The following is a 17,552-nucleotide window of genomic DNA, read 5'->3' on the forward strand; positions in this document are numbered from 1 at the left end:
CAATAAATTCAAGAGTTAGCAGGTAGCAATTGGACCTTCACTCCATAAGTACTGCCATTCATCATCTACTCTCTATGCTGTTCTCAAGATTGCTACTGAACAACATTAGAAGATTTATTTTAGGTTTTGCTGTCTTACTTTTCCAATAAAGACATTATTATAATTTATTCTTTTATAATAGTATCTTTCACCATCTTTGAATACGGTTGATCAGAGCACTGACAAGTCTGTGCTTGAAAATGAGTAATTCAGTTCCATAGAGACTTATCTTAAAAGCTTAAGTCTGGTAAACATAATCAGGGAACTTACTGGCATCAGCACAGCTGATAGGCACAGAGCAGCTCTCAGTCTATCTCAATCTAGGTTCCACAGGGAAGAAAATAAACAACACATATCACCAGGTGTGATGAGCCCAGACCAAAATGCTCTGAAAGAAGGGAAAAGCAGAGACCTATAAGAAATGGTTCACAAGCATTGGTGGACTTGTGTTAGTTTCTCTATACTTACTTACAGATTCTAGACATTAATGTTCAACGTCCTGGTCCCCAAGGAACTGGGCTTGCCTGCTTCTAACAAGGAAATGATGTGAATGGGGGCATGTGGTCTCTTAAATGAGTAAGTTGGATAGTGGGACAGTGGAAAAAACACTGGACCGAGGTCCGGGTTCTAGTCACAGAGAGATCCATTGTGAGACTTTGTGTAAGTCACATAAGCCGAGCTTCCATTTCTCGGTCTCTAAAGAGAAATTATGAAGAGCTTCTCTGCCCATTTCATAAGGATGGTCCAAAAAAAATCAAATAATCTCAAAGCAATAGAAAACATACATGACATTCTAAATACTCTTTCAGACCTTCAGCAACGCTTCTTGCTTCAAGTCATGCTGCAGGGCTGTCATACTGGTACTGATTATTTCCAGGGCTCCAAATCATCAGTAGAGAGTAACATATTTCAGCTTAATTCCGTCTATAAAGAAGCACTAGGGAAAATAAAAATGCAGCCCTACCAATAGACTGCAAACCAACAGAAAATTTAGTGCTAGCTGTTGCTGGGCAGTGCTATGGACAATTAGAAAATGATATTAAAAATGAAAGGTATCATTCTTCATTTCCATGTATTTCCTGATTTTAAAAAATGATGCATTTCTTATAGTTTCAATGGCTGAATTAGGACAAAAATAAACAATTGTAAATTGGGCTGGAAAATATTTTCTTTGGGAATAATAACAGTACAACACTATAAATAATTGAAAAGCTTTGATTAATCAAAGTAACTGGTCTCATGAGATGATTTTTAAAAAGTATACATCATCCTTTCTAAAACATGTATTTCTGTAGAAAGGAAAGTCTTCCCTCGTTTGGTGATTAAACATATTTACTTTTTCATGAAAAAAATATGCCTTGTATATAAAAGCATTCAAATATCTGTTGAATTAAAAGTAAAACAACAGTTGTCAATTTTAATTTTTAATACTGGAGAGTGTCTAATAGCTGATTAAGGTAAAATCTTGTTAGGTTTGTACACATAAACAGTTAACCTTTGTTTGGGTATATTTAACATCACTTGCAGAAACTGTTGAGTTTATTTAATAAGGCAGGCAGGTAGGAAAGGTCGGTCTTTATCAGGGAACACAGAATCCACGGAAGAGAGAAGAGGAATCTGACATGGAGCATAGTCCCTAGCCAGCCGAAAGTGTTTTCTCCTGTGGCTTTAAGCTTTGACCTGCCAAATTAGTCATTTCAGCCTCCTCCACAATTTCAAAAGCATCACCTACGTCATGATAAATGTGTTGGAATCATCAATAGCTAAGTCTACCAGAAAAATGTGACTCTCAACTCAATGTACCCCAGATCCGGCAGGAAGAACACTTGCTCATAACAGATGTATGGAATATACCCAACAAGCTGTTGTGTATTGAGTTCATGTCTTATCTCATGCAGAGATATCAGGGAAATAAGAGAGCTTAAATCTTTATGTGATGATAGCCATTCTGACCACAGTCAGGTGATATCTCACTGTGGTTATTTGCATTTCTCTAATGATTAGTGAGGTTGAGCATTTTTTCATGTTTTTTGGCCATCTGTATGTCCTTATTAGAAAAATGTCTCTTTATGTCCTCTGCCCATTTCTTAATTGGGTTGTTTGTGTTTTTGGTTTTTGTGAGTTCAATGACTTTTTTATAAATTTTGGATATTAACCCTTTATCAGATGTATCCTTGACAAATACCTTCCATTCAGTAGGATGCCTTTTTGTTTTATTGATGGTTTCCTTTCTGTGAAAAAGCTTTTTAGTTTGATGTAATCCCACATGTTTATGTTTATTTTTTCTTTTACTTCCCTTGCCCAAGGGGATATATCAATAAAAATATTACTAAGGGTAATGTCTGCAAATTCACTTCTTATATTTTCTTCTAGGAGTTTTATGGTTTCGGGTCTTACATTTAAACTTAAAAAAAACAAACACCTTTATTTGAAATGGAACAGATATAGAACTGTTAGGGAAACACAGTCTTTATATGAGGAAAGGCTTATTTAATCAGTCTTTCTCCCATATAAATGCATTCATTGAAGGCAAGAACTTGAAGAAAAAATTCCCCTTCCAGGTCAAGATGCAGAGAATTCACAGTTGCTCAGTGATGCTATGTGCTAGGCACTATACTGGGTGTTATAAACAGTCCCATGAAGTCGTATCATGTCTATATATTGCACAGATGGGTAACCAGAGCTCCAAGAAGTAAAGTGATTTGTCCAGGGGCACTCAGACAGTGGAGGATGGGACTAAAACTTGAGTCTGCATCAATTGGGCTCTCAAGTTCATCTGCTTTTCCTTACACCACACATCCTCTCTTTCATTTAAAAAAAAAAAAAAAATCTTACCAAGAAAGACTGAAACCAACCCAGAATATCCCAATCATTGCAAAAGGCTGCCTATTGAATCCTGGAAATGTTTCATTGAAGAGCAACATATTTACATGCCAGAAGGTTTTAGCATATGTTCTATCCATATTATTTCCAAATACCTGTCAGCTCAGTGCTCAGGAATCCTGACAAGGCTGACATCTTAATTGCCAACTCTTTTCTCAGGAGGTTATACATGCCTCGAATTATAGTTGGATATTGAAGACACTGGATCAAAGTTCAAATAAATAAGTGAGGTAAATTTTATAACTGTCACCAATGTGGCTTTAGTAGTTAGGAAGCAAATCTACCAAGTGTTAAAATGTTAGTGGAAGGTAGGAGGGATTAGAAGTCAGAAATCCGAGGTGAACAGCAATGCAGTACCCCCAAACCAGAAAACAGCTGGAGAGGACAGAGAGCGGAGGAACCCCCAGCTGAGGGGGATACAGACCTCACACCGTCTGAGTAGCAGCAGCAGCTACCTCTGACTTCCCTGGGTGTGGCCAACCATGGCCAGTACTTGAAATGTCACACCTGGAAAACTTTGAACAATTTTCCTGCTCTCTCTGATTCAGAATCTAGTTTATCAGCAGACAGCATAGCCCTGGAAAGAGCATGATTTGGGGTATCATTTGATCTGGGTTGAAGTCTGACTCTCCTATTTACCCACTACTTCACAATTCAGTTGGCCCATCTATAAATTTGGGGTAATTAAACCAGCCTCACAGAATCACTGGAGACTCAAATGAGTTCACATCCTGGTGCCCATGAAGGCCACTCAGTAAATGTTAGTTCCTTTCCTCCTTTACTGCACCAGTTGAAGTAATTAAGTATCAGCAGACTGGTGCTAGGTTTAAAAGACAAACAAAAATCAGCCACATCAGGACGTCTTTTTCTCTTTCCTGAATGTAAGGAAGAATACAGATGTGTCCTATTTTCACTCCCCTTTATACTGAGAAAATGGAGGAATAGAGAGACCATGCAATTTGTTCACAATTCCTAACTAGTAACTAGTCTGCCCGACTCCAACCACTGAACTCTCCTGCCCTCCAAAAGGAAGTGGTTTATGATCAAGAACCATACCATTACCCAACTTAGGACCACACTTTTCCTCAACAAAAGGAGAGCCATAGAGTATGAATTTACCTTATAATGCCAGGGGGATAATTTGAGTTCTAGAGACTCAGTTAAAACATGTTTAATATGAAGCCTTTTAGGTGTGATCATGGGTTTAGATGTGACATGGATAAATCCATAAAAAGGTCTGCCACAGAGGGGACTTCCATGAGAGTTAAAAAAAAAAGGAAATTATATGACAGTGCCCAGGTACTTTGGCATCTCGTCAACTGCTTCAAAGAGATTAACATGCACTGATACCTTACCGTATCATGATCACGACGGCACCCAGTTTGATATGAAACATATCTAAACTAGATTGAGCTTCTGCGCTGAGTATTCAAAGCCACTGACGTGACTCTAGCCTACCTCTTCAGGCATATTTACCACCTTTTGATTTCAAATAAAAAATATAATCTGAAATTGTGTCCAATCATACTTTCTAAAAATTAACATTTTTAAAACAAGTCTACAGTTAACAGTTCCACCATAGTTAGAAAATAAGTGTTTGTTTACTAACTGTTTAAATTGAGCTTTGCAAGTTCAACATAATAAAAAGAGAATTCAAAGATAAAGGGACTCTAGAAAAACATCCGCCAACAAAACGGAGATAAAGGACTTAATTTTAGTACACAAACAGCTTATATAAATTGACATGAAAACATTGATACACTAATAAAATAATACCCAAAGACATGGATACACAACTCACAAAAGAAGTTAAAATGTTTACTAAGCATGAAAAAAATGTTTTATCTCAGTGATGAAAGAAAAGCAAGGATGGGACCCTTTTGTAGAAACAGTCTTTTACTAAGTACAATTCTCATGGTTGGTCTCTAAATATTGTATTTTTACAAAAATAAAAAAATAGATTATCCCTCCACCTTCAGGGAAGCAGTAAACAACTAGTATCAGTGGTCTGGGAGAAAATATTGTGATATTAGACTTCATTTCTGAAATCTTGAGCAACTTTGTAATGGTCCTGAAAAATAGAGGGACAATTGAAAAATTAGATTTTCTCATGGGCAGTAGGATAGTGTCATTTTATGAGAGAATGACATTAATTTTTGGTTATGAATTTTTTGATCTGCTGAGCCAGTATACTAAACCTGTGGTTTCTAAGCTGATATCAGTTACTTACCTGTGATAATTAGATATTAGTTAACTAATGAGTTGACATATATAAGATGATTTCTTTTTTTTTTTAATTTTATTTTATTAAATTTATTGGGGTGACAATTGTTAGTAAAATTTCTAATATAGGTAAACTGTATACTTTTAAAACTGTTTTGATTAAGTGATGTTATTTTGTAATCTTCCAAATCAGTCTGTCTCTCTCTCTCTCTCTCTCTCTCTCTCTCTCTCTCTCTCTCTCTCTCACACACACACACACACACCCATTCCCAACACATTTTTTAAAGGGCAACAATAACATTATTCTCGTTGGAACAAAAATCAAAGCAAATGTGTCTTCTCTGAATGTCAGCGAAAGGTGTTCTGGGACTGATATTCCAAAGCAAATGAGTCTTCTTCCTTCTGACCACACACATTCAGGAAGAGCCCATGTTAAGTATCAAAGAGGAAAGATGTCTGCGCTGTCAGAGCTGTCCTGAGGCTAAACGAAATGACAGTGGATGCCGCCAGCCAGTGTACTCTAACATCAGAACTTGACATAAACCAAGTCGCCACATAAAGATCTTCAGGGCAGCATCATGTCTGCCCTGTGGTACCTCTGATTTGTTCTGAATGTAACATGAAAACAAACTTTTGCAAGCAACAGGAACCGTCTAGGTATTTTTAGTCAGCCTCATTGTAACTCATACCCTTAAATTGGGAATGAGTCAATTCTGACAGTTTTCAGAATTGTTTCATCAGTATTCAGACGGCACCTCATACCATGCAGCTTTGTTCCTGATTACTCATATTCCAGAGCTCAGAGACAAAAGAATTCTATCAGAGGCTCACGCTTTCCTCCATCTTTTCTATTAAGTAAATCGAATATCCTGACAGCACACCTATCTTTAAATGTCAAGTCACATTTACAAACATCTAAATCAAAGGCTTACCTTTGGAGTACAAGATTTTAAAACTGACGTTGGTTTCTTAAATGCTACCATTTGATTCACAATCTATAAAAACACATAATCGAAGTAGTGGGGGGAAATGAAGAATCAGGTACCAGACACAATAAATGGGTTTCCTTTCACTTTTATTCACTCTCTTCTTATCTCATTAAACTCAGAATTCATCCAAGCCACCCCTTCAATTTGTGCACTATGACATCATCATATTTCCTCAGCTCTACTCCCAGGAGGACTTTAATATTTTAACTGGGTGAAAGGATTCAAAAACAATGATTCTTGTTGCCCCCTGAGGCTCCGGACATCATTTTGCTGGCAAAGTGATTATGTGATGAGCTGGAGTAGTGAGGGACCTCTTCAGAATTCAGGTCTCTGACTTCGGGTATGCTCTTTGAAACTGTGACAAGGAAGAAAGAAGGCAAACTGAGCTGACAATCCAGTCCGGTTCCAAAGCACCAAGGGCAGTTGGGTTTATACCCAAACTGTATAAAGGCCAGAAGAAAGACTCCCAAGATACCAAAAGTGTAAAGTAGAAGAAACCCTTCATTTGGGGGATAAAAGGCATTCCCCCCAGCTCTCTTTGCCCCAGTCAGTTTCAATCACTCACTGGATTCCTGACGGTGTTGGAGTCTGTAGAGAAATCAATTCTGCCTGGCATTCCCGATAGCTGCCTATCTTCTGACACCATGGGTACAAAGTCAGTACTTTAATAAAGACAGCATTTAAACCACATGTAAAAGATTGTTACGAAGGAAGCATAACCACACATTCATCCCAGGCGCTGTTTAAATAGCTAAAGGCTAGATAAAGGAGGCTGGTCTGTGCACAAATCCGTAAGTAGAACAGAACAAGAAAATCCTAAATCCACACATGAATAGTTGTTTCTTTCTTACATGAGATTTAAGAAAAAATAAAATACTTCATTCTGGAGATGTGACAGCATATATTTTTGTTCTTCATCAGAGTATTGGTGAATTCATCTTTCATTCATTCTACAAATGGTATTAATTATTAACTATACTGGATTTAAAATTCTAAAACATGGTCAGAAAATGCTTTTGAGCAACCACAGAATCCTAGAAATACAGTAGGACTGGGGGAAGCTGGAAGATACTTTTTCTGTTTTGATTCTGCCATTATTATTTTACATAACCTCTTAAGATTTTTGTTTACCCAACAATATAAATGACAGTTTGGGATCAGACCTATAAAAGTTCCTTTTAGCTTTGAAATTGCAAAGACCTCTGCTGAACTCTCTTTATACCCACCAACTAGAACTATGCTTTTGGTCCAATCATTTAACATAGGATTCAAACTTTTAACTTTAGAAAATGAAGATAGTTATACTTTCATCCCTTAAAATTATTAGAAAAGAAAATATACCCTAAAAATGCAAAAGTTGTTCAAGAGCTTGCATATATATACACACACACACGTGTATATGTGTGTGTGTGTATACACACACACACACACACACATATATACACATATATATATATGGCTAAGATGGAATTAAGTGCAGGACACAGATGAATCTGGGTTTAGCTTATTACTAGTGATACAAATAACACCGACCAACAACATTACAACATTCTGCATCGTATCCTGCTAGTGATATGATGAGAGACACCTACTGAATCGATGTAAAAACCTAAATACATTACATTATCATTCTTACGAGTAGAGCATGACAAAAAAAAAAAAAATCAGTATCACTCTACCATTGCAATGAATAACAACTAAAAAATAACATCACAACATCATTTAAGGAAGATAACTCAAGTACACCTATATTTCAAAGGATTAGGATAGTGATATATGTAAAAGAAGCAAAATAACTAAAGTTTCCATAAATAGAAAATCAAATTATAAGTTAATTATTACTGGGTTTAACCATATGAAATAGCTGATGTTTCATTACTTTTGATATACCAAAGTGGTACTTTCACATAATTCCATCTAATACAATCTATACATTTGAATGCAGAAGTCACCTTAGAGAAAAACACTAAGCCATAATAACATGGATTATATTATTTGGTATTTATTGTGCTCTTATCGTGGAGATAAATGTTTCACCTCACACAAAACCTATGAGGTAGATACTATGACTAATCTATTTTCAAACGAGGAAAACGAACCACAGAAGTACCTTGTCCAAGATCATGGAATCAAGTAGAGTTCACATTCAAATGCAATTTGTCCTAACAGTTACCTTCACCAGCCAGTTGAAAAGAATGAATACCTCCCAGAGTAAAAGCAGCGAGACCAGTGGAGTTATAAGCATATGGAAAGATGAATGGTGGGGACTCCAGATAAATGGGAAACTGAGAGGGAGGGTTGCAGCATTTACTCATCACTGATTAAGGGAAAGGAACTTGCACGGCCCACTGAGCATAATACCCCTGAAGGTAAGAGAGACACATAAGGTTATCATGGCTACAAAGTCCACTTTTACAAAATGCTAACTTTATTCCATCAAGAAAAAAATGCATTTACCTCATTTCTTCTTAGGATATAGTAATATATGCAAGACGTAAATTACTCCAACTGGTATCAGAGTTTAAATATGTAGATTGTGAAGAAAGAAAAATTCTACTTTGTACCATTAGTTCTATTAAAATCAGCAAACTGGCTCTCCTTGTTCTAATTACAGCTCTAGAAGCAAATGACTGATCATAATTGGACCTCCAATGTAGACTTTTCAAACAGGAGAGAGAGAATCTACTAATGAGCTAAGCCAAGCATTTGGTTTTCATAGCATTTTAAACAGAGAAATTGATGCTATATCAGTCTACAGGGGACATGGCTACTCTTACATGCCATCAGATCAAACCTCAAACTGCACAGCTGAGAACCAGATGTGGAACAAAGTTAATACCTCCAAGGTGCCGGTTTACCATGACCATGTGTCCAAGTGACCAAGTGGCCCTACTCAGCAAAACTATAAAAGCTTTCAAACTGTTCTCTAATTTAATAAAAATAATAAGCTGATTTAAAAAGTAATATAAAAAATTCATTTGAGTCAATGTTTATAATTACAGCAAATTACAACAAAGAAGGAGAACCAAAAATAACATATTTATTGAGTTTAGCGTTAATTTTCTTTACCTTTCTAGAGCTCCGTGAATAGTAGGATCCGTAGTCACCCTAAAAACAAGGAAACAAACATTTAGCAAACGTGAAGGAATTTTATATGTTTACCATGACAGCAGTTTACAAATGCTTATTATTGATAGACTTAAAAACATAGGAAGTGCCTTAAAAGGGGACACAAAGAAAACCAGAAGTAATATGATGGGTTATATAGTAAAACGAGAAGTCCGTAAGAAATGCTTAGATAACTACACAATAAAGAAAAGCTCTGACGTATGCACACCAAGTCAATGGCACTGATAATCTGGTTAGAATTTTTTAAGCTGAAGTTGTGCCAAATACACTGAAAGTATGACCCTGAACTTGAAATGAATATGCCCATGATATAGAACTGTAAAAGTTACAATGAAGATAATGCAAAACAATTTTCCTATGTGTGAAAATGCTGGCATAGTAAAACACGTCCCCATACCATTCTCCTTCACAGTTATTATGAAAAACTCATTTTCTCTCTCAAACTACATTACTCTAAATTTTGTTTATCAATATCATGAATAACAAGGCATGTAAAAGCCAAAAACCTGATTATGCAGGAGATGACATGGTTCCTATAATTTTATTAAAGCCCTAAAATGAAAAACTAAGGACCACTCTGAGTACAGGCACTCCAAGATGAAGATTAGGGATGACTTTCTGCTTTTACAAAATGCTAACTTTTTTCCATCAGGAAAAAATTCATTTAACTCATTTCCTATTAGGATATAGTAATGTGTGCAAGATGTAAATTGTTCCAACTGGTATCAACGTTTAAATAATATGTAGATTGTGAAAAAAGGAAAATTCTACTTTGTACCTTTAATTCTAACATCGCTTGCATTAATTAATTCAACTCTACCAAAGCTATACAAACTGACACCATAAAAATGATTTGATCTAGCCAGTTTTTCAAAATCCACTATCAAATCACAGAGAATTAAATGTGAAATTGGAAGTTTCCATTTGAGGTTCCAATAAAGGAAACAGATGAAAAGTAGTGTTTCTAAAACCTTACTTTATTTTTGGTATCTCAGCCATATTTTCTTATTTAACCTTCAAAACAACTTCTAAAACAGTAATTTTAATAACATTTTTATTATTGTAAAAGGTTTATACATTCATTATAGAAAATATGCAGTTTAAATTTTATATAATCAAATATATCAATCATTTCTTTTATTGTTTCTTCTATGGTTTCTATGCTTAAAAAGTTATTCCCCAGTCCAAGTTCAATTAAATAGCTACTTATATTTTCTTTTACTTGCCCACTAACCCCTTCCACCACCTTTTACCCTTGGTTCCTTTATTCCAATCTGTGTAGAAATTATTGTAGGGATGGCGTGAGGTGAGTACTTAATGTGATTTCTGATAACCCTCTCCCCACTCAGCCTCATAAAGTCACTCTTTCCTTCATTTGTATAAGATGCCCTTTCAGAGCAGTTGCCTTGAGGTACAATCTGACCTCTGATGTTAGTTTTGACACCTGGCTAAGTTTTATTTTTTTAACTTTTCTAAATCTGAATTTCCTTGTGTGTCAGATGGGGATAACAATACCTATCCTACAGTTTTGTTGTAAAGATTACTTATTTCTGTGCCTAGCACAGCATATGTGCTCAGTAAGGCAATCGCTGGACCCCAGACTCAGGGCTCTCTATTTCTTTTCCTCTGGTCCACCTGTTAATTCTTGTGCTCACAGTGTAAACTTGATAGAACATATAATATGTGGTAGGAGAAATATGTCCAACCACCTTCTCAGGATTGTCTTGGCTTTTCTCACCTATTTGTTTTACATGGGCCCAACTCACTTTTCATTTCAGTTATTCTTGGATGGATGCTCTTTTCTGCTCACAATTCTCTTTCTCTCTCTCTGTCTGTCTCTCTGACATGCCTTATTACATAGGTCTAAACTCCAAAACAATGTTTAAAAGTGATAGTGAACACAGATATCCTTGTCTTTTAACTGATTAAAATATTAAAAATACTATGGTGTCGTCATTGAGTTTGATGTTGGCTATGGGTATCAAATAGGTAGCCTAGTATAATACAGAAGCAGCAGCCTTCTATTCTTAGCTTTTTAAGATTAAGTATTTTTATGTCCATCCCACAGAAGAAACTAAATTTTAAAGAGGTAACATGAGTTGCCCAAAGTCATACAGCCGGTATGTAGTGGGGCCTGAATGCAACCACGCCACCATCCTGCAAATATAGTCAGTCTCCCACCCAGCTATATGTTTTGTCCCAAACTTAACCATATAAATTCATTTAGACCTTATAAATTATCTTCTTATAAATGTAACATAACAAAGAATGGCTAATTTCTCAGCTGATCTGAAGAAATGTAGAGCATCCATTATTACCTGTAGAAATATTTCAGTATTCGTCAATGTTTGTTGAGAAAGAGAATTTAGTAGGAGATACCAGGGACATGGCTGAGACTCCTCCCTACTCATCCCATAGGCAGAAAAAACAAAGGACTTCCGTAGCTTTGGGCCACTGAAGGCACAAACCCAGCAGCAGAAAAAGGTGGGACTTGGAAGCAAACTAGAAACTCTTGAAGACAATTAGAAGTTCGCAGGTAAGACAGAGATGGTGGTAAAAAGTAAGATAGAGAGAGAAAGCTAGAGTAGAGGATTTAAGTGGAATCCCCTCCTTCTTTATAGGGCCATTAGGGTTGAGAGTGCCTGTTAGAGCAAACACTAAGTAGAAACAAGATTCGGCCCATCTGCTTTTCTTTTCATGGCCAGCAGCCAAGCTCTGATCCAAACAAATGTTTCCCCTCTCTCATATCCACTGCATTTTGGAAAGGCAAGTTTCCCTTCTATTGGACTGATCCCAAATAAATACATATCTTTCTATTCTGCTCTAGGATATTTTAACTTTAGCCATTGTTGAAAAACTGCAGATAAAAACAAAGTTGCAGTTTCTAGAAGCCTCAATCAACGGTGAGCCTAGTGTTTCCTAGAAGGTAACTATGAAAACCATACTTCTTTAGGTCAGTTCTGCCTTCATTTGGGAGAGCTCCTGTATCATCCGGTTTTCTAAAATTGGTCCTACCAACTTTTCCCTTACTCCTCCTAGCAAAGGTCTGGGAGTTTTGCTAAGACCTTACCTGGATGACACAGGCTTGACCAAACTTATCCGCACACACCCTCTTCTGGTAACCAGCTTCACACCAAGACCCTCTCCTCTCCCTAAATCCAGCCCCCGACCCAAGTTCCACCTCCCCTGTTCTCTTTATGCCAAAGAGGTCAAAATTACATGCTGTGAGAAAAAGTGATATATTTAAATAGAATTAGAATAAATGAAATATAATTAATTATAATTAAATATAGTAAAATAGACTAGAAAATGTCCCTCTGCTCTTCTCTTTGCATAGTGCAATCATGTATCCATGGCTCCACTGAGAAACAAAAATGCTTAGTTCCTCACCCGTCTTCACGTTAATAAAAATGAGAAGCGCAATCACATGTCAAGGGGTTTCACATGTTATATTATGGGGGCCCCAAAACAAACAGTCCTGTGAGAACAGCAGAGCAGACATCATCACTGTTATTTTATAAAGGAAGAAACTGATGAGCAAAGAAACAAATTACCTGGAGTTATACACTATGTAAGTGGCAGCAACAAGACTTGAACCCAGGAAATGTTGTCGTCAAATCCCAAATTCTTACTGTTCCCTGAGGTTGACTCCCACAGTCTCTAAAACATTAGTTACTAAACTTTTGTAATTCTATTAGAGCCACGGAGGCAATCATGGTTCATTTCTCAGCAACTGTTGTCCAACAAGACTGTTCTCAAGTCCACAGTAATTACTTCGAGACCATCCTACACAATTCTTGTTTCTTCCTTGACTGAACAATCTCATAAGGTAACAAGCAGGAAAATGTAAGTCAAAGTATGGTTATAAAGGCACGACTGGAGACTATCATCTTGCTACAAATACTTAAAAAATAGATTGAACATCATTCACAATAACTGTATACAATCTTATGAATAGTTTCTTTTAAATAATGGCTCTATTTCCAAGGAGGTCTTGAATTTGTGACTCTTCCATATCTGATACATTTCTTAGGTATATATCCAGCTAGTCAATGTCTATGATAATAAAGAATTATTCCATCCATGATTCAAAATGCATATCCATTATTATAGTTGTATGAAAATCAAGTTTAGCTGTGTTAGAACCATCAATATAAAATAATAAGAGTTAATTCTTACATAGTGCTTACTATATGCCAGGTACTGTTCTAAAGGCTTTACAAGTATCATCATATTTGAGCCTCACCTACGGTAACAACCCTGTGAGGTAGGTACTTGTATTATCTCCACTATACATACAAGGAAACGGAGGTACAGGAAGAGTAAGTAACTTGCTCAAAGTTACACTGTAAATAGGAAACAGAACTTAGATTTGAACCCAGGTTGTGTGGCTCCAGGGTTCACAGAATTTCAATAACTTGTAGTTTCCAAAAGGCTTTTGTTTCATACCAAGCATTTGGCAGGAATTCAAAACTCTTAAATGCTGACCACTAGAATCAAGTGGCATCTTGAAAGCAATGATGATAAGAGAACATTACTTGTGTTGTTGTTTTTTGTTCTTCCTTGGAGTGGCTATTTTGTATTTAGCAATAATGCCAATAACCAAGACCACTTATTATTTTAAAGTGGTGATTATTTTTAATAAATAAAGAAAGCTGATACTTTCTCCAAGAAAAATACAGAGGATACCAAAAAAAAAAGTATACACATTTTAAGAACGGTATTAAAACTGTATTAAAATTGTAATACTCAATATATAGCGATAACAAAAGATTAATGCAAGTCATGTGTATACATTTTTTGGCATCCCCGGTATATATAACAACTAGTCTTTTGGAGGTACTAGTCATTTAATATATGCCCAACACAAAATATGTTTAATCCTTTAAACAATATGAGGTAGGAATTTTTATTGTTCTCATTTTATAGATTAAAAATCTGACTCTAGGAGAGATTAAATTACCCAAAGTTACTCAGTTTACCATAGCAAAAGCAATAATTAAATCCAATTCTATCTTCAGAGCCCTACTCTTAGTTATTCTATTCACTTGCCCTCCATCTATTTCATTGAGATAACACTGGGTTAAATTAGAGAAAAGTGATTTAAACAAATATTTTGCCACTGCAACCATTAAAGACAACAGGATGCACTGTGGTCACTTACTCCCATAAATGCACCCACCAATATGTTCAAGATAAGTACTTAATGGAACAAGGCAGTCCAAAGACTTGTAAGGGAGAGAAGTGCTGGAAAAGTAAGACATTTTTAAAAAGCTGTATCATCTCCCCTACTCATTCATAGAATTAAAAATCTAGATTGTTTTGTCTTGAATTTGACATTTTATTTTTATTTCCTTCAGGAAACTCAAACAGTAACAGATTTCCAAATATATCAATTCAAATATCCTTGAATAAATCAACTGAGACACTCCACATGCATAGTATTCTCCCATTAGAAAAGGGGAGCAATTCATCACTGACAACCAACATCCCAGACCTTCCTGGAGTCATGTGATTCACACTGCAGGTTTGAGAAGCATGTCAACAAACTTGCTGAGAAAAATCGTAATTCACTTATTGAACTCAGACCATTTAGTGTACTTAGAATGAACTACTAGAAAATTCCAAGTGGCCCAACTATTGTTAGCAACTTGGAGCTATTTAAAAATATATATATTTCTAACATGAACTATTTTTTTCTTTTCCCCAAGATGATAATCAAGCAATACAGTAAGGCTCTGTAAAGAACAAAGATAAGTACTATGAATATTACTATGGACAAGGTAACAGATTTGATCCATTCATATAACTGATAATCTAGTGGCAACTCAAAGTGTACATTTTAACACCATTAGGCAAGAGCTATGTTTGATTGCTAGGCTAGAATAAAATGCAAGATCGAAGCCAACTGCAGCAAAAGGTGGCAAGGCTTACTCAATTTAATAGTAATCGATGACACAGTGGTGGAAAGTGCAAGTTCTGGAGTAGACAAATCTGATGCATGGCATCAGTTTCCTCATCTATAATAGAATTATTACGTTGCTACCCAGAGGATTCTTAGGATTAAATGAGGTAATAGATGTAGAGTGGTTAGCACATAGTAAGTCCTCAATAAATATTAGCTGCTGCAAATGTTATCCACTTAGCTCTCCTGTTTCATAGACATGTTAGGAAAATTGATGATTTGGAGGTTAACTAACAAAACGTGTGTTAGTCTTTTAAAACCATCTCTAAGGGAGAAAACGAGGACAAAGACCATTTCTGTATGTTTGCCACTGTATCTCCAACATCTAACACGGTGTCTGATAAATACATGCTCATTAAAAAATATTCAATGATTATATGAATGAATGTATTAAAAGAGTTGTCTCTCTCAGTGTAAAGCATACTAGAACGTTGAAATGAGGGAAAAAGAAGGTTTAATATGAGAAAAGAGGGCCTAGAACTGAAGTTAAATGAATTCTGTACTATTATATTTCATACTAGAACCACAGGACCCAATCAGATCCATTAGGTTACATTCCCCCAACACTTATCTGTGTACAGTACTAAGTATTGCAGACTGACCAAGAAACACAATAGTGTTTATCTGTTCATGTGATTTCAGTTCTTTAAAACACAGCTAAATCGCAAAAAGAAGCTCACTAACTACTCCAGCCTACTATGGATCCTAAGAGCACCTATTATCCATTTGGCACTTAAGTACAATAGAGAAGCCATCATTTTAAGGTGCTTGTTCTTGTGATGGTAAATGTTTGTTGGAGCTTCCCCCAAAAGACAGGAATCAAATTCTGCACATATTCTGTCCCTACCTGTTTCCAGGCATTATCTTGGCCTCTATAAGGAATATGAAGAGGAATAAGGCACAGCCTTACTCTCACGGAGGTTGCTGTCTAATAAAAAGACATGAACAAAAGTAACTTCAATGAAAGACAGATCACAGGAAGCGTGACAGAGATGCACAAGGAAAGGGATCCAAAAAGGAATGAAATAAACCTCTTTTAAGCAATTGAGGCTTTATGATAGTGGGCACATAGATGAGTGGATGAGACCACAGGATCTTTTGTTTATTTGTTTCAGGTGTGCAAAGCAATGTAATAGTTAGACATTTACACCCCCCACAAAGTGATAATCCCTTCCCCCAATGTACCACCCTCTGACATCGTATATACCATGTTTTCCCAAAAATAAGATCTAACCGGACAACAAGCCCTAGCATGATTTTTCAGGATGACGTCCCCCGAACATAAGCCCTAATGCGTCTTTTGGAGCAAAAATTAATATAAGACCCGATCTTATTTTCGGGGAAACATGGTCGTTGTTACAATTCCATTGCTCTATTCACTATGCTGTGCTTCACGTCTCGTGACTATATATATATATATATATATATATATATATATATATATATATATATATATATATATGTTAAATTATAGTTGACATTCATTGTTATTCAGCTTCAGCCTCAGATATACAGCACAGTGGTCAGGTATCTACACTATCCATGAAGTGGTCTCCCTAATGAGACAAGTGCCCAGCTGACACCCGACAAAATCTTTACAACATTATTGATTATATTCCCCAAACTATCTTTCGTATCCCTGTGGCAATCTTGTGGTTACCAATTTGTGCTTTCTAATCTACTCCCCTTCTCCCTCATCCCCACGCACCTCCCATCTAGCAACCCTCAGTTTTTTTCTCTATATCTCTGAGACTGTTTCTGATTAGTGTGCTTATTTTTTTATTTTGTTCTTTAGATTCCACATATAAGTGAGATCATATGGTATTTGTCTTTCTCTGTCTGACTTATTTCACTTAGCATAATATTCTCTAGGTCTATTCATATTATTGCAAATGGTAAGATTTCATTCTTCTTTATGGCCAAGTAATACTCCACTGTATAAATGTACCACAGTTTCCTAAACTTCTAGAAAAAAATGCAGGAAGTAAATTTGCAGACATTACCCTTAGTAATATTTTTACTAATATATCCCCTTGGGCAAGGGATGTAAAAGAAAAAATAAGCATATGGGATTACATCAAACTAACAAGTTTTTTCACAGCAAAGGAAACCATCAATAAACCCAAAAGGCATCCTACTGAATGGGAGAAAATATTTGTCAATGACACATCTGATAAGGGGCTGAAACCACAAGGATTTTGAATAGACAGGGGCATTGCAGACTGAGAAGATAGCAAGGGAAGAATAGTTAGGAAAACATACAGTGATTAAGTAATTTGGGACCACTTTGATATTTTACTGGTTTATGGGGCCAAGGAAAGGGA

The 17,552-nt window shown here is 36.1% G+C and overlaps 1 protein-coding gene across 22 annotated transcripts in view; it reads right to left on the reverse strand.

The window, feature by feature from the left end:
- ANK3 (ankyrin 3) overlaps nt 1-17,552 on the reverse strand; it is a 591,144-nt gene that overhangs the window by 493,545 nt on the left and 80,047 nt on the right. For all 22 annotated transcript variants that reach the window (XM_074339473.1, XM_074339469.1, XM_074339468.1 and 19 more), the window contains exon 2: nt 9,204-9,242. In XM_074339473.1, the coding sequence (XP_074195574.1) occupies nt 9,204-9,242 (39 nt within the window). The remainder of the gene's footprint in view (nt 1-9,203; nt 9,243-17,552) is intronic.

The sequence above is a fragment of the Rhinolophus sinicus genome, linkage group LG07 (assembly GCF_036562045.2).
Source record: "Rhinolophus sinicus isolate RSC01 linkage group LG07, ASM3656204v1, whole genome shotgun sequence".
Classification (NCBI taxonomy): Eukaryota; Metazoa; Chordata; class Mammalia; order Chiroptera; family Rhinolophidae; genus Rhinolophus; species Rhinolophus sinicus.